Source organism: Hemitrygon akajei, chromosome 3 (assembly GCF_048418815.1).
Source record: "Hemitrygon akajei chromosome 3, sHemAka1.3, whole genome shotgun sequence".
NCBI classification, from domain to species: Eukaryota; Metazoa; Chordata; class Chondrichthyes; order Myliobatiformes; family Dasyatidae; genus Hemitrygon; species Hemitrygon akajei.
In genome coordinates this window covers 122,654,291-122,672,876 of record NC_133126.1, presented here as the reverse complement: position 1 = coordinate 122,672,876, position 18,586 = coordinate 122,654,291, and the positions used below count along the sequence as shown (strand labels likewise).

The following is an 18,586-nucleotide window of genomic DNA, read 5'->3' as shown; positions in this document are numbered from 1 at the left end:
GGAGGAAGGCAGTAGAAAGGAAACTATATGCCAGTTACTCTGACCTCAGTGGTTGGGAATATCTTGAAGTTGATTATTAAGGATTTCAGGGTACTTGGAGGGACATGATAAAATAGGCCCTAGTCAGCATGGTTTCCCCCAAGGGAAAATCTTGCTCGACAAATCTGTTGGAATTATTTGAAAAAACATCAAGCTGGATAGAAAAAGGAGAATTGGTTGATGTTGAGCACTTGGATTTTCAGAAAGCCTTTGACGTGGTGCCACACACAAGACTGCTCTATAAGCAGTGAGCCCATGGTCTTACAGGAAAGATTCTCGCATGGATAAAGTAGAGGTTGATTGGCAGGAGGTAAAAAGTGAGAATAAAGGGAGTCTTTTCTAGCTGGCTGCCAGTGGCTAGTGGTGTTCCATAGGGCGTCTATGTTGTGACTGATTCTTTTACGTTATATGTCAATGATTTGGATGATGGAATTGATGGCTTTGTTGCCAAGTTTGCAGACAATGTAAAGATAGGTGGACAGTAGGTACTTTTGAGGAAGTAGAGAGACTACAGAAGGTCTAAGATGGTCTAGGAGAATGGACAAAGAAGTGACAGATGGAACATAGTCTCAGGAAGTGTATAGTCATGCACTTTGGTAGAAGAAATCAAAGAGTTGACTGTTTTCTAAGTTGAGAGAAAATACCACTTTTGAGAACTTGGGAGTGCTTGTACAGGATTCCCTAAATGTTAATTTGCAGGTTGAGTCTGTGATGAGTGAGACAAATGTGATGTTAACATTCATTTCAACTAGAAAATGCCCCCTTTATTCCCTCTCTTTGTCTCCTGTCAGTCAGCCAATCTTCCATCCATGCGAGTATCTTTCATGTAATACCAAAGGCCTTCTGCAAATCCATGTAAACAACATCCACTGACTTGCCTTTGTCTATCCTGCCTGTCATTTTCTCAAAGGATTCCAAAAGATAAGTCAGGCAAGATTTCCCCTTAAAGAAACCATGCTGCCATTGGTTTATTTATCAAGTACCCCAAAACGTCATTGTTAATAATAGATCCCAACATCTTTCCAACCATTGAAGTCAGGCTAACTGGCTTATAACTTCCTTTCTTTTTCTTTCCTCCTTTCATAAACGGTAGAATGACTTTTCCAATTTTCCAATCATCCAGACCATTCCATAACCTAGTGAGTCTTGAATGATCACTACTAGTGCCTCCACTGCCCCTTCAGGTACCTCTTTCAGAATCCTGGGCTGTAGTCCATCCAGTGCAGGTTACTTATTTATGGTCCTTCAGACCTTTCAACTTCCCAAGCATCTTCTCTTTATTAAAAGCAACTATACTCTATTCCACTCCATGACATTCTCGAATTTCTGGCACACTGCTAGTGTCTTCCACAATAAAGACTGAACAAAATACTTATTAAGTTCATCCACTAATTCTTTGCCCCCATTACTACCTCTACAGCATCATTTTCCAGCAGTCTGATACCCACTCTTGCCTCTCTTTTACTCTTTGTATATCTAAATAAAATACAAAAAACAACTTTTGGGTATACTTTTTTTTATATTATTGGCAAGCTTTCCTTCATATTTCATTTTTTCTCTCTTTATTTATTTTAGCTGCCTTCTGTTTGATTTTAAAAGCTTCCCAATCCTCTGACTTCACACTAATTTTTGCTATGTTATATGCCCTTTCTTTTGCTCTTATGCTGTCTTTGACCTTTCTTGTCAGCCCCAATGGCCCTATCCTCCCTTTAGAATACTTCCTTATCTTTGGGATGTATCAATCCCGGGCCTTCCAGATTTCTCCCAGAAACTCCAGTCATTGTTGTTCTGCTGCTATCCCTGCTAGTGTTCCCTTCCAATCAACTTTGGTCAACTCTTCTCTCATGCCTCTGTAATTTCCTTTACTCCACTGTAATACTGATACATCTGACTTTAGCTTCTCCCTCTCGGCCTGAGATTGATCAGAGCACCACTGAAACAGAACAATTTCCTCACTCCTTCAATCATTCTAGTTTCCACTCCTGGATGTCCATTGCATTTTCGTTCTGACTGCTCCCACTCAAGTCACAATTTACCCATTTACCCATTTACCTTCCCATTGCCTATCCCCTTCTGATTGTCCACACTGCTCCTTTGTTTCTCTAGCTGCACCACCTTCCACATCCCTTCTCCTTGTCCCCACCAAACTTCCTCTGCTTTACTCTCTTGACAGTCATTCCGTTCAATTATAAGCCCATATTATTTCATTTGATATCCATATGATACACATATCTATGTCATTTAATGCACATATTCATTCCATTTAGTCAACAGAACCTCATGTATTCCACTCCACTTGGCCCGTAAGAGAGTTGTCCTTACAATTGGAATGTGTATGCGTTCCATTCCGTTCAGCACACCTGGTTGCTTCTACCTCAGTCCGCCCCGGGCCTCTCACAACCTGTTCTGGAGCCCCTTCCTGCTCCATTCAGTACATTTGCCTGTTTCAGGTCATGTCACAAACAGTGAATGTGCTAGAATTTGCTTCTCCTCAAAAATGAAAACAATGTTAACAGGATTTTCTGGTGGCCAACCATTTAAATTCCAATCTCTATTCCCATTCTGACATGTCGGTTCATGGCCTCCACTGCCACGATGAGGCCACTCTCAGGTTGAAGGAGTAATGCCTCATATTCTGCCTGTATGGCCTCTAACTTGATGGCATGAACATAATTTTTTCTAAATTCAGTAATTTCTCCCCTCTTCCATTCACTACTCAGGCTCTCCCCTTACCTTTTCTCTTCTTTTCACCTACCTATCACCTACATCGTGTCTCTTCTCCCTGCCTTTCTCCCCTTACCTTTTCTCTTCTCTTCACCTACCTATCACCTACATCGTGTCTCTTCTCCCTGCCTTTCTTCCATGGTCCACTCTTCTCTCTTATTAGATTTTTTTCTTCAGCCTTTTTCATCTGTCAACTCCCAGCTTCTCGCTTCTTTTCCCCCCTCTCCCTACCCACCTGGCTTCATCTATCATCTTTACTCTTGTACTCCTTTCCCTCTCCCCACCTCCTCCTTCTGGCTTCTCCCCCCTTGCTTTCCAGTCCTGGAGAAGGGTCTCAGCCCAAGACGTTGACTGTTTATTCATTTCCATGGAGGCTGCCTGACTTGCTGAGTTCCTCCAGCGTTTTGTGTGTGTTATGCTGGATTTTCTTCTGTTTACAATTTCTGTTTTCTTTTTGAATGAAGCAACATATTTCAGTGAAAGCTGTGTCCCAGGGGGAGATCCTGAGTCTAAACTATGCTCGTTGTGTGCTGGTCGGGCCAGTTCAACTGACCCAGGAAGAGACAAGTGTGCCTTCAGCCCTAATGAACAATACTTCGGTTACAAAGGTGCCTTCAGGTACAGGTTGCATTCCATTGCAGTTTTACTCGTTATGTTTTGTAACACAGAAACATTGGAATAATTGAAAGGAAAAGACAGCAGTTGGAAATGCGAGTCTCACTTCATATTTTACTTTAAGTGAAGCACACACTCATTAGGTAGTAGTGTGATGATGTGTACTATTTACGTAATTTTACAGATAACCCACAATGCATTATGCAAACAACAAAGAATGCTTAATCAACAGCATACTTCAATATTACTCAATTATTACTGAAATATTAAATACACACCACTCCTCCCTGCTTCGCTATGTACTCCAACTCAATGTAGAATGCATCTTAACTATATACACAGTATACTATATAATGCAACTACCATTTAGACATCCACAGTATAGTAAATTTTATATTGTCCTATTCAGGCCTATAGATTTAATCACTGTGGAGGGTTTCTTACTCTTGTGTGATAACACCTTTCTACAAGGCGGTCAGTCTGTTTGGTATCTTTAAAATGCCATTCAAACTCATTTTGAGAAATGACTAAAACAGCCAAGCCAGTACCTATTCCATTTTAGTTAATTTGCTGTTCACTTCAGGTGTGAGCCATGTTGCTTGTCTCTTGTTGGTTGTCACATTGTAAATGTCACGGCTAACTAGTCCCATGTCACTCTCATATTATCAGATTTTTCATCAGCAGTGTGTGTATTAGTGCTCTGTTTGAAACTGCAACTTGCCCTTTTTATAGTTTTTTCTCATCCCTGTGCAGTCTATTTTTGTTTGCTTGGCATGCTCTTTGTCTCTTTGTTATTGCATTTTCTGCAAGTTTCACCCTTAAATCTGCTTTGGTCTGGTGTATGTGAACCCCTGCTACAATGGTAACACTATTTATTCGGCCAGGCAGGTTCCGTCTAGGCCAGGGACTCCCAACCTAGTTTCTACAGACGCCTTGCTTAACGGCATTGGTCCATGACATAGACAAAGTTTAGTAACCCCTCGTCTAGATGATGCAACTGTGTTCATGCTCACTCTCATTTCACACGGACTACAACTCAATTGCATCCCTGCCTGCTATTTCCATTAATACAGCTACTTCAACTGCTCTTTTAAATGTTACCTGTGTTTCAGCTAGTGGCCAGTTCTGAATGCTTTCTTATAAGATTCCACAAACTAAGTGATCTCTCAGTGCGTCATTAAGCTCATGACTGAACTGACAATGCTCACACAGCTTCTTCTCTTCAGCCATGTATGCTGAAATGGATCCCCCTTCCTTTTGATTCAGCCTATGAAACTTAAGGGTTTCTGGAATCAACAATGACTTCAGTTCTAAATGTTCATGCATTACTTTCATGATAGCAAAGCTCATTTCAGCTGGTTTGGTTGGAGCAGTCAAACTCCCAAGCAAACTGCATGCTTTTAAAGATCTAGTGCTTTCCAAGCATATATGATCAATAAACTCTTCTTGGGCTTCCAGATGGGCACAAGTATGGATTATAACCTATGTTTTGATAACAAACTCTGCCATCTTCATCAGGGATGATGCCTGGGCATGTCTATCCAGTGATAGTTATACCCCCGTAGTCCATTCATTTTGATTGGTTAGTCTCATCCAATCACGTTTCCACTCCCCAACAATCGAATGCCAGTTTTTACCTAGAGCAAGACCTTCATCTTTATCCTAGTTTTATTTCAATGGCTTCCAAAGATGACCTGTGTCTGCTGGTGTATACAGGATTCTTTGTGAGTGCGGAACAATGTATATCAGCCAGATGGGTTGCACAGTGGAAACCCCCATCAAGGAGCTCAGAACTTGTATCCGTTAGGTTTGAATTGAATTGAATTTTGGTTTATTGTCATTTCGAAACCACAACTGCAAAGCAGTTAAAAAATAAAACAACGTTCCTCCAGAATGATATCACAAAAGCACACGACAAAACAGACTACACCAGAAAATCCACATAACATTTGGCAGTCCCCAAATCCAGAGTCCAGAGAGGCTGCTGCGTATTAATATCACGCTACCATCTTAGCGCATTCCCCGGAAAGGAGATCCAAACCCACCAGACTAAACAAGACTACCCAGATGCACCAAGTCAGGAGACCAACTCTACCACCCAACATACCAAAAACTAAAGCTACAAGACCGACACAAAACCATAGTTACAACAGTGTAAACAATACCATAATTGATAAAGAACAGACAATGGGCACAGTAAAAATAGTCCAAATATGTTAAAAGACTATAAGTTCGAAAGAAACCACCACACAGTTTCCACAAGTCCTCAGGGTCCGAATAGACTCGTCATCCCATGTAAGCAGCAGAAGGGAATACCCCCGCTATGGACTTCCACGATGCCGCTAGACTCAGCCTCGCAGACGCAGCACACAGTGTAAGTGCCCCGACCACAGCGGACTCCGAGTCCGTTGAACCTCCGAGCCTCTGACACAGCTTCTCGGAGCACCATCTTCTGCCGAGCACACTACGACGCCCCCGCCAACAGCCACGCGACCCCGAGGACTGGGGGCCTGTTCTTCCCAGGAAAAACCCAGACCTCACAACAGCAGCAGCAATGAAGAAAGCCTTCCTGGAGATTTCCAGATGTTCCGCTGTGCTCCCACATCTGTTTTTCATCAGATTAGGATTGTGCATGGCACCCCACTTAACAAATAACAGATATCAACTCTGGAGAGGCCGCTGCAAACTGCGTCGCGCCGCCATCTTGAAGAGATGTAGAAATCAGTGGTAGCAGAACATTGCATTCGAAGTGGCCATGGGATTGACTTAGAAGGCTCAGAACTACTGTGCCGAGCCATTAGCTTTTGGGACCACCTGGCAGATTGTCTGAATAAGATTGAGCTGATTCTGTATGTAGTCAGTCCTGCTCTACTCAAACATATGCCCTCCACAACACAACAATCCCTTAAATTGGAGGGATGTTTATCTTAGAAAAATAGTACAGTGGTACAAAGAATGGCCAAATTCCTATGGCCAAGGCTTTAGAAACATCAAAACATAGAAAAAGTAAACCACAATATAGGCTCTTCGGCCCACAATGTTTTAGAATTAGTGTAATGCAGAGGCTGGGGTTAATATTTACTGTGCCTACCCTGTGATGTTTCAAGGAAGGGTGTTGTAGGATTTTACTCCGTACATAGCCCATGTGAGAGTGGAAAGAATAAATGGCAGTGGATCTCTCATCCATTCAATAACACCCATGTGTCAGGGTTTTGACTGACCACAGCAGGCAAAAAAGCTTCACCGCTTCAACTCCCCGGAGTGTGGTTAGCTGCTGCTGTCCGTCAGACTGCCAAGCACTGCCTGATCCATTCCTTCGTGCTCGATCATAGGAATTCCATTTCTAGTACTGCTTTTTGTGATTTCGTCTTTGGATTTCGTTTGTGTCTTCTTGTTTATTTTGAGTCTGAGCTTGTTAATTCTGCACTTGGGTTCACCATCATCCTTAGCCCTCTTGTTAAAGTACAACTGAGCCAGCGTGAATGCCAGCAAACCGCTTTGGCCTACCAGCGAGCAACTGTAGGCAGACACATGGTCTTCGCCGCTCTTCATAAACTCTCCGCTCCAGGAGCTAGGATCTGAGTGTGGCCAGAGCAGCTGCAGTTTTGTGGATTTTCAACCTCGCTGCACCTACCGCCTTACAAGCAGTGCGACAGTAACCCCACAATTCCTGACACAGTGCTCCTTGGCCTTCAAGTCACAGCCATGCAAGTTCCGGTCAGGACAAGTTAAGGTAGCCCAAATCATCTCACTCCTTACTGGAAAATCCCTTGCCTGGGCCATTGCACTCTGGGATTCACCCATTTGTGCCAGTGCAGACCATTTTTCAGAAACTTTGAGGAGGATGTTTTACCACCCCGCCAGGGACCGCAAGTCTGTGATAAAACTCCTTAACGTGTGCCAGGGGAATCAGATTGTGACTGATTATTCCACCACATTTTGTGCATTAGCCACAGAGAGCAGCTGGAATATGGAGACTAACCACTTTATTCCATAAGGGATTGAACGATGAGCTAAAGGGTCTCCTGGTGGAGTGAGACTCAGTAAAGGCTCTAGAGATTCCTGTGGACCTGGCGATCTCTGATTAATGGAAAGGATAAAAGACAGACAAAGGGAATTATTCTGAATATACTCCCCCTCTGACTATCCTCCATCATCTCCTATTCCCTGGGCTAAGAGTCCACCTTGACTGCCGCCAATCCCAGCCTCTGAGGAGTCTATGCAAACAGGTCGGACCAGGCTCGAGCCAAATGAGAGAGAAGAAGAAGGTAGAGGTGATAGATTTACTCTGAGGAGGCCGGACATTGTCGTATCTCTTGTCCCAAGCTGCTGGAAAACTCCCAAGACCATCCAGCGTGTGGAGAGCTGTGGCAATTGCTAGCCTCACTCCTGGTTCAGCTGCCTCCGGAGTGGCCATAGAGTCATAGAGAAGTACAGCACGGAAACAGGCCCTTTGGCCATCTAGTCCATACTGAAAGCATTTAAACTGCCTACTCCCAACAACCTGCACTGGGACCATAGCCCCCATATCCCTACTATCCATGTACCTATCCAAACTTTTCTTAAATGTTGAATACAAGCTCGCATGGACCTTTTGCTGGCAGTTCATTCTACACTCTTACGGCCCTCTGAGCGAAGAGGTTTCGCCTCATGTTCCCTTTAAACTTCTCACCTTTCACCCTTATGCCATGACCTCTGGTTGCAGTCCCACCCAACCTCAGTATAGAAAGCCTGCTTGCATTTACCCTATCTATACCCCTCAAAATTATGTATACCTCTATCAAATCTCCTCTCAATCTTCTACATTCTAACGAATACAGTCTCAGGGATGGGTTTTCCAGTTTGACAAAGATGGCTTCTTTAACCCTAATTATGGGCAGGGAGAACAGGTGGTTTGAAAAAGGGGTTAAAGAGGTCATCTTTGTCAAACTGGAAAACCCATCCCTGAACAGAGGGGGTGAAGTATGACACCACTTATTAGGTACTAACAATGCAGTCCTAACATCTCTACCCCAGCATCTCCACAACAGTTCACACCTACATTCATGCAAGGATAGTACTAATGACCTTTTCATTATCTCTACAACTCTTAATGATCCCCAGGTGATTGCCATACCTTTAAGCAAGTCACAGAGTTTATTAGCCGGAAAACTACCCACATGGATCAGAACCAAAGACCCCTCTTGGCTGAGTGGTGAAATGGCTTCTGGACAACACAAAGTTCAGTTGCCTTGATTCCCCACTGCTTGAAATACCTTCCAATATTCTTCAAATGTTTCAAAGGTACATTTAATGTCTACCCCGTGGATTGTCACCTTGTCGAGGTGGAGAAGCTTGTGTGGTCCTAAGATTCTGAGAGCGATGCCGTCTGCAGCTATGCTCCTGGTAGGGTCACCCATAGCACTAAGGTCGAGGGTGAGATCCCTGACAGAGAACAATCCAACCAAGATCTCAACGGTGGAACAGGCGGACGAAGTTACTTCAAACTCAATGGCTGTGAAGGCGGATGAAGGCTGCAATAAATCCATCAGCTCCAATCGTCGTGGTTTCCATGCCATTGGAATCAGTTGGTTGATTTGTGAATTACTGTGTGCTTCTTGGAGTGCAACATCAAGTACATGTTAAACAAATACACGCACAGGCGAATATGCTCTGTGATAGATTAACGGAACGAAGACCATCACCCTTGACCTCAAGGAATAGCCATGACGACGATGATCTTTAATGTCAGAGAAATGTATACAATATACATCCTGAAATACTTTTTCTTCACAACCATCCACTAAAAACAGAGGAGTGCCCCAAAGAATGAAAGACAGTCAAATCTTAGAACCCCAAAGTACCCCACAGCTCCCCCGTCCTGAGTGTAAATGGAAGCAAGCAACAATCCCCCCTCTGGCAAAAAATGCATCAGCACCCACCACCGAGCACTCAAGCGTGAGTAAAGCAACAGCAAAGACACAGACTTACAGTTACCCCAAAGACTGCGCATTTCACCCTGTATTCGACATACCACAGGCTCTCTCTCTCTCCCTAATAATGGAGAAAGAGATGTCTCCTTTTTCACAGCGAGTGGAGAGATGTGACAAACAACTCGCTGGTTTATGATGTTAAAAGTCGGCCATGTCGCCCTTTTTTTCTCGAGGTCTGTGCCCGAAGATCCCGAGTCTCTGGGCACACTGCCACAGATATTCCTTCTCCTCCGAATGCACACGGGTCTCCTGTCGTGACACCGACACTCGATCCACCTGTCTCCAGAGCCCCAAGATCCTAGGCTTCCAAAGCTGAGACGAATACTTAGACTGAGCCTTTGGTGTGCCGAACAACAACGGCTGGTTATGAAACCCCGAGAGCGGGTCCCATTCCCGCAACAAACTGTAGTCAGCATGTAACTCCAGGTCAGGGTTTTCAAAAGAACCCTGAAAGGGAAAAATAAAGATATTAAAGATAGAAATAGAGCTGTTTCTGAAGATGCAAGGAAAGGAGTCGCCGTTTAGCGCCAACATCACTCCACACCACCTTCTTTGATGTCACATTGATGTCAGATTCACTGGCCTATAATTTCCTGGTTTCTGTTTAAAGCCTTTTTTAAACAGCAGAACAACATTGGCTATCCTCCAATCCTCTGGTACCTCTCCTGTTGCTAAGTATGTTTTAAAATCTCTACTAGGGCCACGGCATTTTCTATATTTGCCTCTCATAGGGTCCACGGGAATACCTTGTCAGGTCCTGGGGATTTATCCACCCTGATTTGCCTCAGGGTAACAAACACTTCCTCCTCTGTAATCTGTACAGGGTCCACTTTCAGTACTGTGGTAAAGTCTTAGGCATCCTAGCTCTCTATATATGTGCCCAAGACTTTTGCACAATACTGTAGGATGCTGAGGGGTGACCTTCAAGAAGTTTCTAAACTTATGAAGAGCATCGATAGACCAATATCTTTTCCCCAAGAGAGACAGAATTACTAGATACTAATTAAGCGGAGAGACATCGGAAAGAGAAGCAGAGGGTGTAGTTTTGCCACATGAAGGATAGTGAATATCTGGAATGTGCTGTACCAGAGGAGGAGGTGAGGCTGACACAACTACAGCATTTAACAGACATTTGGGTAGGCACTTGGACAGTGAAGGCATAGAGGAATATTAGCAAAATGCGGGAAAATGGGATGAATAGTGATTGGCTTCATGGTTGGCATCAGCAAAGTGGGCTGAAAGAGCTTGTTTCTATGCTGTAAGATTCTTGACCCTGGACCTATATTCAGCATCTCTATTCCTGCAACATTAGGACTGGCACCTTGCTAATTCACTGCATTATATCTACAGTCTTATTGAAAGAGCCAATGAGCAATCTAGAAAAACTATCATTGTCAATATCACCTGATTAACTTCAGGAAAAGTTCTTCTCCCCCTGTTCCCTTGGATTCACTGTCACTGCTGGCAATGACCAGGGCTTTTGGAAGAGGAAAGAATGGGTCAGAAACAGTTATTCTCAAGGTCAGGAGAATTGGAATGTTGCAGATGTCCACAAATTTTCCATGCCTAGTCACCTGCATATGAATCAAATTTCAAATTGGCAAAGATCAGCCATGATGGAATGGCAGAGCAGACTTGATGAGATGAATGGCCTAATTCTGCTCCTATGCCTTATGGTCTTTGCCTCACCACTATCAACTCTGTATCCTTCTCCTGAGTGAACACAGATTCAAAGAATGCATTTAAGATCGCCCTCATCTCTTTTGGCTCCACACATAGATTACCATTCTGATCTTCCAAAGGACCAATTTTGTCCCTTACATACCTTTTGCTCTTAACATATCTGTAGAATCTCTTGGGATTCTCCTTCACCTTGTCAGCTAGGGCAACCTCATGCCTCCTTTCAGCCCCCCCAATTTTTTGTGCTCTCTTGCACTTCTTGTACTCCATAAGCACCTCGTTTGTTCCTACCTGTCTGTACCTGCTATCTAGCTCCTTTATGTTTCTTAACCAGGGCTTCCGTACCTCTTGAACCAAGGTTCCCTACACTTGTTATCTTTACCTTTTTATGCTGGCAGGCACATACAAGCCTTATACTCTCAAAATTTCGCTTCTGAAGGTCTCCCATTTTCCAAGCTCACTTTTGGCAGAAAACACCTGTCCCAGTCCACACTTGCCACATAATTTCTGATGCCATCAAAATTGGCCTTTCTCCAATTTAGAATCTCAACCCACAGGCCGGACTTATCTTTTTGCATATTTACTTTGAAACTAATGCTGGTCTTCCATACAACGTCGCTCAGGCCTACGCTTGGAGAGGGCGCTGATCCATGGTCTCACGAGACTAACGGATGTCACTCACACACAATGACATTGTGGTCACTGGATCCAAAACTTCTCCCCTACACAAAATTCTGTCACACACCCTGGCTCATTTCCTAATAGCAGATGCAGTAGCACATCCTCTCTCATTGGAACTTCTATGTACTGATCAAGGAAACTTTTCTGAACACATTTGACAAACTCTATCCCATCTAGTCCTTTCCCAGCTATGGGATTCCCAGCTGATGTGTGGAAAGTTAAAATCACCTTATGTACTTTGCAACAGTTTGTGATCTCAGGTGTTCCCTGTGTTGCTTTCATGGAGAGACCAAAAGCAATCCCATGGATGCCTTTATTGACTCTGATTCAGCAGGGCACTTTTTGGACTTTGGACTGGCCAGAAGATTGAAAATCCCTTTTTAGTGTTTCAATTAGAGGCTCGTTGCCATAGCTCGGGATGGGAGTTTCTGATCTTTGATCTTCACTCTAGTTCAAGAAAGGCCCAGCATGTGGAATCATCCAGCTCCATCTCATTCACATCCCAGCTACTGTTGTGAGGCCTGTATACAACTGCCATCAGGTCCTTTTACCCTTGCAGTTTCTTAACTCAACCCACAAGATTTCAACATATTTTGAACCTATGTCACATCTTTCTAATGATTTGACATCATTCTTTACCAGCAGAGCTGTACCACCCCCTCTGCCTACCTTCCTATCCCTCTGATACAATGTGTAAACTCGAACATTTAACTCCCAACTACAACCACCCTTCAGCCACCACTCAGTAATGGCCACAACATCATAAGCAACAATCTGTAATAGTGCAACAAGATCATCCACCTTATTTCTTATATTCCGTGCAATGAGATATAACACTTATATTTGCTACCCTCTTTGATTCTGCATCCCTAATGCACTGATACTCACCCTGCTGGCTGCAATTTTGTCCTTTCATCTACCTGCCTTTCCTGACAACCCGACTGCATGCTGGTCTTTGCTTTTTCACAATCTGTCCTATCCTGAGTCCGTTCATTCCAGTTCCCACCCCCCTGCCAAATTTCCCTGAGTGGAACTTGTGCACAACACACTTCAGCATTCGCCTATCAGGATGCCTCCTTTCAAATGCCAATTTGGGTACCATCCTCCGCTATTCCCAGAACAAGAATCGGAGGTTGGGTTCTATCAGCAGACCCACTGGTCCAGGGATATCACCAGAAATGAGTAAAAGGTGAGAGTGATATTATTGGTTAATTCGCAGCAACAACAAGACCAGGCCAACCACCAGGGAAGACAGGGATCAGCACTTCTTTCCAGTTTGTGGGTCTGGCACTCAGCTGGAGATCTTTTCATGTAGATTGAATCCAGAAAATTGGCCCCCTGTTACATCAGTCCATTCACAATCCTGTGACACTTCAACACAGTTTCCTATCGTCTACAAGTCCTGGGCAGTATGAGGATTCACCACGTATTCTGCCTCAAGCCCTTGCTTGCCAGCCCTTTGGCTCCTGTTCCCAAACCTCCTCCGCCTCTGCGAATTGTTGAGCAACAACCCGCCTACACAGTCTGCCTACATTGTCTGACACAGTCTGCCTACATTGTCTGACACAGTCTGGCATTGTCTGACACAAACATGAAGAAATCTGCAGATGCTGGAAATTCAAGCATACACACAAAATGCTGGTGGAACGCAGCAGGTCAGGCAGCATCTATAGGAAGAAGCACGGTCGATGTTTTGGTCCAAGGTCCCTCGTCAGGACTAACTGAAAGAAATGATAGTAAGAGATTTGAAAGTGGGAGGGGGAGGGGGAGATCTGAAATGATAGGTAAGACAGGAGGGGAGGGATGAAGGCAAAAGACATTAACTCATGGAATAGGAGAGATATGACCCAGGGGAAAGAAGTTGAATTCCTTCATTGGACATCATGGTCCCTACCTTGATAGAAGACGTTCACCAGCACCATCCTGGTCACCCTGGACCAAAAGGTGCTGGCTGTGGTGGGATGGGAGTCTGTCATGGTCCCGACTGAACAGTGGCAGGCATCCAGGTTTTGGTGCTCCAATTCCCCAGAGTACAGTTAGCTGCTGCTCTCCCTTTAAGACTCAGACTGCCAGTTATTGCCAGCCACATTCCTTCATGGAAAGTCTGTACTTAAAGGCCTTGTGCTGAGCACTCTGTGCTCTATTGTAAGAGTTCAATTTCTAGTACGGCAGTTTGAGATTTCACCTTTGAATTTCATCTGTATCGTCTTGTTTATTTTGAGTCTGAGTAAACTTTGGAATTTACTCTGCACTTCGGTTCACTACCATTACACAGTGGAAGATCTTCTACATCAATTCCAGCTTCCTGGAGTTCCCATTAATTCCAAGTTTGCCCAAAAATCTCATAATCCCAATCCTGATTAGTGAGCACTACTGATCATCTAGGATGGAGAACTCCAGATTCTTGACTCTCTGGGTGAAGGTGTTTCTCTTGCACAGCTGATCCCCTGGTTCTGAGACAACAGCACTTAGGTTAAGTATTCATTGCATGAACCACGTGCAAACTGCCATTGAAAGTGAAAGGGCAATGGTATGTGCTTTTTGATCTGCCATGGCAAAAGGGAGTTCCTTAACATAGCATTGGAACAAATAGGGGTCAACCATCTGGAGGAGGCTGCAACTGAAGATGAAATGAGACAAATGTCCTAGCAGAAAGAGTAAAGAGATGGGACAGGTTTTAAACTAATCAGATTGCTGGTGGGAATAGAAACAGTGGGTAAGTGGGAAATTATCATTTACAACCATGATTGTGAAGGGAATAGGGGAGAACTTGAGCAGATTGTACAATGAAAATTATAAATGACCAGAGAGTGATAGAGCAGGCATGTAAAAAGATTATCAAAAGGAAATGGAAGGAACTGCTCCCAAAACTGAGTAAAACTGTGTCAGTAATAAAAAAGGGAAGTAAAAGCCATAATCATTATAGATCTAAGTCGATATAAGGCAGCAGAAAGTGTGGAGCCATACAGTTATAGAGAAATACAGCAAGGAAACAGGCTCTTCAGCCTGAATTGTCCATACCGGCCATGTTATCTTCCCTGATAGTCCCACGTGTCTGTGTTTGGCCCAGAACCCCCCCAAGCACTTCTCTTCCATGCCTATCCAAATGCATCTTAAATGATGAAATAGTACCCATCTCGACCACTTCCTTTGGCAGTTCATTCCTGGTAACCACTACCCTTTGCATAAAGGAGTTCTTTCTCAGGTCCCTTTTAAGTGCCTCTCCTCTTATGTTTGTGCCCTCTAGTTTTGAACTCCTCATTTCTGGGGAAAAGACTATAACTGTTGAATTTATGATTTTATAAACTTCTATGATGTCATTTCTCATTCTTATACACTTCAAGGAAAGCCAGAAATTGAAGACTGCAGGGTACAAAATGTAAGTCCTGAAAAAGAAAAACAAGAGTTGGGTTAGCAGAAAAGCTATTTTGCAACCAGTAAAGCAATAGACTCTATGTGAAAGAAATAAAAGATCATTGGTGGAGGGAAAATGTTGAAAGAAAAATGCAGACTGGGGAAAATGTCATTTAATAATAACAATGCATAATTTTAAGTGCTTCAGAATTAATTGAACAGATAAGTGAGATCTAAGGGGAAAAGAGTTTCCACTATCTGGACAGGACTCTTTCCTAATCCAATGTGTAGGCATCCTGATGAAGGAATATTAATTATTTGATACAATAATATAAAGTGTACCAGAGCTGATAAGAGCAGGGAAATTTCTAGGCAATATTGATCACAAAAAATGTGCACTTTGAAATAATGACTGAATGTTCCTGAATTTCACAATGATTGGATACTTAAGCTGAAGAAGAGTCCGTTCTGAGCCAATGCTGAGGGATTGATATCAGACAGTAATCATTTTTTGACACATTGAGTAAAGACATGAACTTCCTTCCTCATAGGACATTGGTGAATTAAACCATCTATTAGGCTCATATCAGGTGACACAAGTTTACATCTTAAAAATCCACTGTGTGATGTTAAACTTCTTTCTCTTACAAGTCCGGTAAGATAAACATGTCAACAAGCAGAGGTTTAATTATTTAATTTAATTACTTGCTTGAATTTCTTTCAGATGCCTGACTGAGAAGGGTGATGTCACTTTCATCAAAGATACAACTGTCTTTGAGAACACTGATGGTATGTGTGAGTTTCTGCCTGAATTGTTAGTATTCTCAGTGATGGTCTAACTCATGATGGAAGGGCTGAGAAATTGATTAAATACACATGGTAATACGGCCGTCCGGTGGTGCAGTGGCATCCGCACCAGACTTCAAGGCAAGTGGTCCCAGGTTCAAGTTCAGACGGCTCTTTGCACGCTTTCAATCCGTGCTGGGTGATATAATGCACTTATCTTCTACCAGATTTGCTTGCTTTGTTGTTGTAGATTATTGGAGCATGAAGTAGTCCTTCAACCCCTCAAACTGACTCAACCATCCAATATGCCTTTATAATATGTCCCTTAAAACTCTATTACTTAACAACTCTATTATATATGTAGTATTTCAATTGGCCTACGAAAGGATTTTTTGTGAGATGCAACTAGTTCCATTGTGGATACATGGTATGTTTTTGTAGGCTGTAGTTAGGTTCCTGATGGCCATGTCATGAACAGCACAGAGTGTATGGCCTTCCACATTGCAATATCACTCGGGTCACTTGTCACAGTGGGTATATACAGCTTATAGATGATTCATTGCCTGTACACACAAGTATTAACCAGAGGGTTAAGGTATGTTAATGTTAATTAAGAGCCCATCCACACCTGAATCAAAGAACTTGCCAAGACCTATGATTCTCCTTTATGCTAAGCTCTTGTATCCTTGTCAGATCCTTGGTAGTTTCAGCTGCCACAAACCTAAAGCCCTCACACCCTTCCCCATTAATCCTCCATTTGCACCCAGCTGGTCGAACAACTGGGTTGCAGCCTGTTCCCCACTAATTCCCCATCTTTCTTCTTGCCCTTCTGATCTCTCCCACCCCAATCTTCTCCCAGCCACCAAGTTCTTCTATGATAATTGGCTCCTTTACTGAGATTTACTCCTCCCCACCCCACCACACTCCCACCCAAATCTCTGCCCCCAACCCTCAACATTCTCCTATCCCAAGCCCATGCTCTGACATGAAAGAAACAAGCACTGTGGGCTGCCATCATCATTTACCACTCTTAATGGACTGTCGGTGAAGGGACAGAAGCAGTAAGACATATCATTGATAGACTCAAGCAGAGCAAATAGAAGTGTGAATAAGTGGTGCTCCAGTGAGTACCCACTAAATAAAGGAACAGGTCACTGTATCACCTTGACATCTCTAGTCAGAAATTTGCTTCCTGAACCCTTTTACTGACTGTGACTTTATTTTCAAACATTTCAATGTTTGTTTTGAGATTCCAATAGTCGTTTAAAATAATCAGCACCTTTAAGTGTCTTTTTCAATTTTCCTGGAGCCATTGCTGCATCTGTAAGTTGTTTCCCACCTGAGTCTTCCAATCGCGGAGAGCGGTCAGTCATTGGGGTGAGTGCGCACCCAGCTGACGGCCATCTGCCTCAGGACCCTGCAGAGATACCGCTCTACCGACCACCCTCTGAGAGTGCATACGCTGGCAGCACACTTTCTCCGCCAGGGACACTGCCTGCAGGCGGGCATGGAGCTTCCAGTGGGCACCATCAGCCGCACCACGTTGAGGGAACTGCCTCGCTTGTACCGAGAGCTGTTGAGGGTATGGAGTCTAGTCTCATCTAGACAGGGTGTGCTTGCGCTGGTGGGGGACGGTCCTCTACCTGCGAGGGGGACTGGACCCCATCCTATCACAGTGAGTGCAGAGGGGGCTCGGGTAAGTGGAGAGGTTCAGGCTGTACCATCACCTGAGGGGCCGGAATTGCTCATCGGACCCAAGCCTCGGGATACCGCACAGGAGAGGGTCCCGCACAACGTGAGCCGTCTCACGGGGATGCACACCGTGCCCTTCCGTGCCACTCCAAAGCGGTTCCTGCACAAGCTGCTCTTGCACACCTTTCACCTCCTTGCCTTCGTCTACCAATCAGGCTCATCTCAGCGATCTGTTTTACCATCTGGCAGCGGAGGAGGTCCCCAGTGGAAACCTCTTCATGCAGGGTCCTTCCCCTGTACTTTGGGGACCTGGGCTGGAAAGTGTTGCATAGGGCGGTTCCGTGCAACAGCTTCACTGACACCCCGTCCAGCTGTCCATTCTGTGGCCGGGAGGAGTAAGTGTACCACGCTTATGTGGAGTGTGATAGGTTGCAGCCCCGTCTGAGTATCTGAAGGGGCTGCTGCTCAAGTTCTGGTTTCACTTCAGCCCCGCTTTCCTCATGTGTGGGCATCCAGCACGGAAGGGGACGGGTAACGAGGGGGATCTACTGGTGGGCTTGCTCCTGGGCCTGGCCAAGATGGCCATTCACAGGTCTAGGCGGCAGTAAGTCAAAGGCTCTGCCAGGGCCGACTGACTGCCTGCTCCTCTTCCAAGGGTACGTTCGTGCCTGGCTGTCCTTAGATAGGGAGCAAATGGTCCTAATGGGTCCTACTGTGGGGAATTTCCTGGGGCAGTGTGGCCCTCCAGGGAATCGACTGTTTTACAGACAGCAGTAAGCATATTTTAATTTGAATTTATTCACTGTCTTGTTCATACTTAATGCTTATACTTTGTGCATTTGTTGTGTTAATAATCTTTTATGGTTTTGTAAAATGACAGACTTTTTGTGTCTGTTGCTGCACTAGATCTGTGAAGTGACTCCGAGGATTGTAGTTCTTCATCATTAACCTGACCAGAATTGTCCGTTGGCCTAGGCCTAGAAGCCTCCTCTTCCATCTCACACCTTCTCTTCAAAAATTGCCACTCTGGACTGTCTTTAGAA

The 18,586-nt window shown here is 44.2% G+C and overlaps 1 protein-coding gene across 1 annotated transcript in view; it reads left to right on the top strand.

The window, feature by feature from the left end:
• LOC140724574 (serotransferrin-like) overlaps nt 1-18,586 on the top strand; it is a 126,847-nt gene that overhangs the window by 96,350 nt on the left and 11,911 nt on the right. The window contains exons 21-22 of the mRNA XM_073039004.1: nt 3,228-3,381; nt 15,790-15,854. Of these exons, the coding sequence (XP_072895105.1) occupies nt 3,228-3,381; nt 15,790-15,854 (219 nt within the window). The remainder of the gene's footprint in view (nt 1-3,227; nt 3,382-15,789; nt 15,855-18,586) is intronic.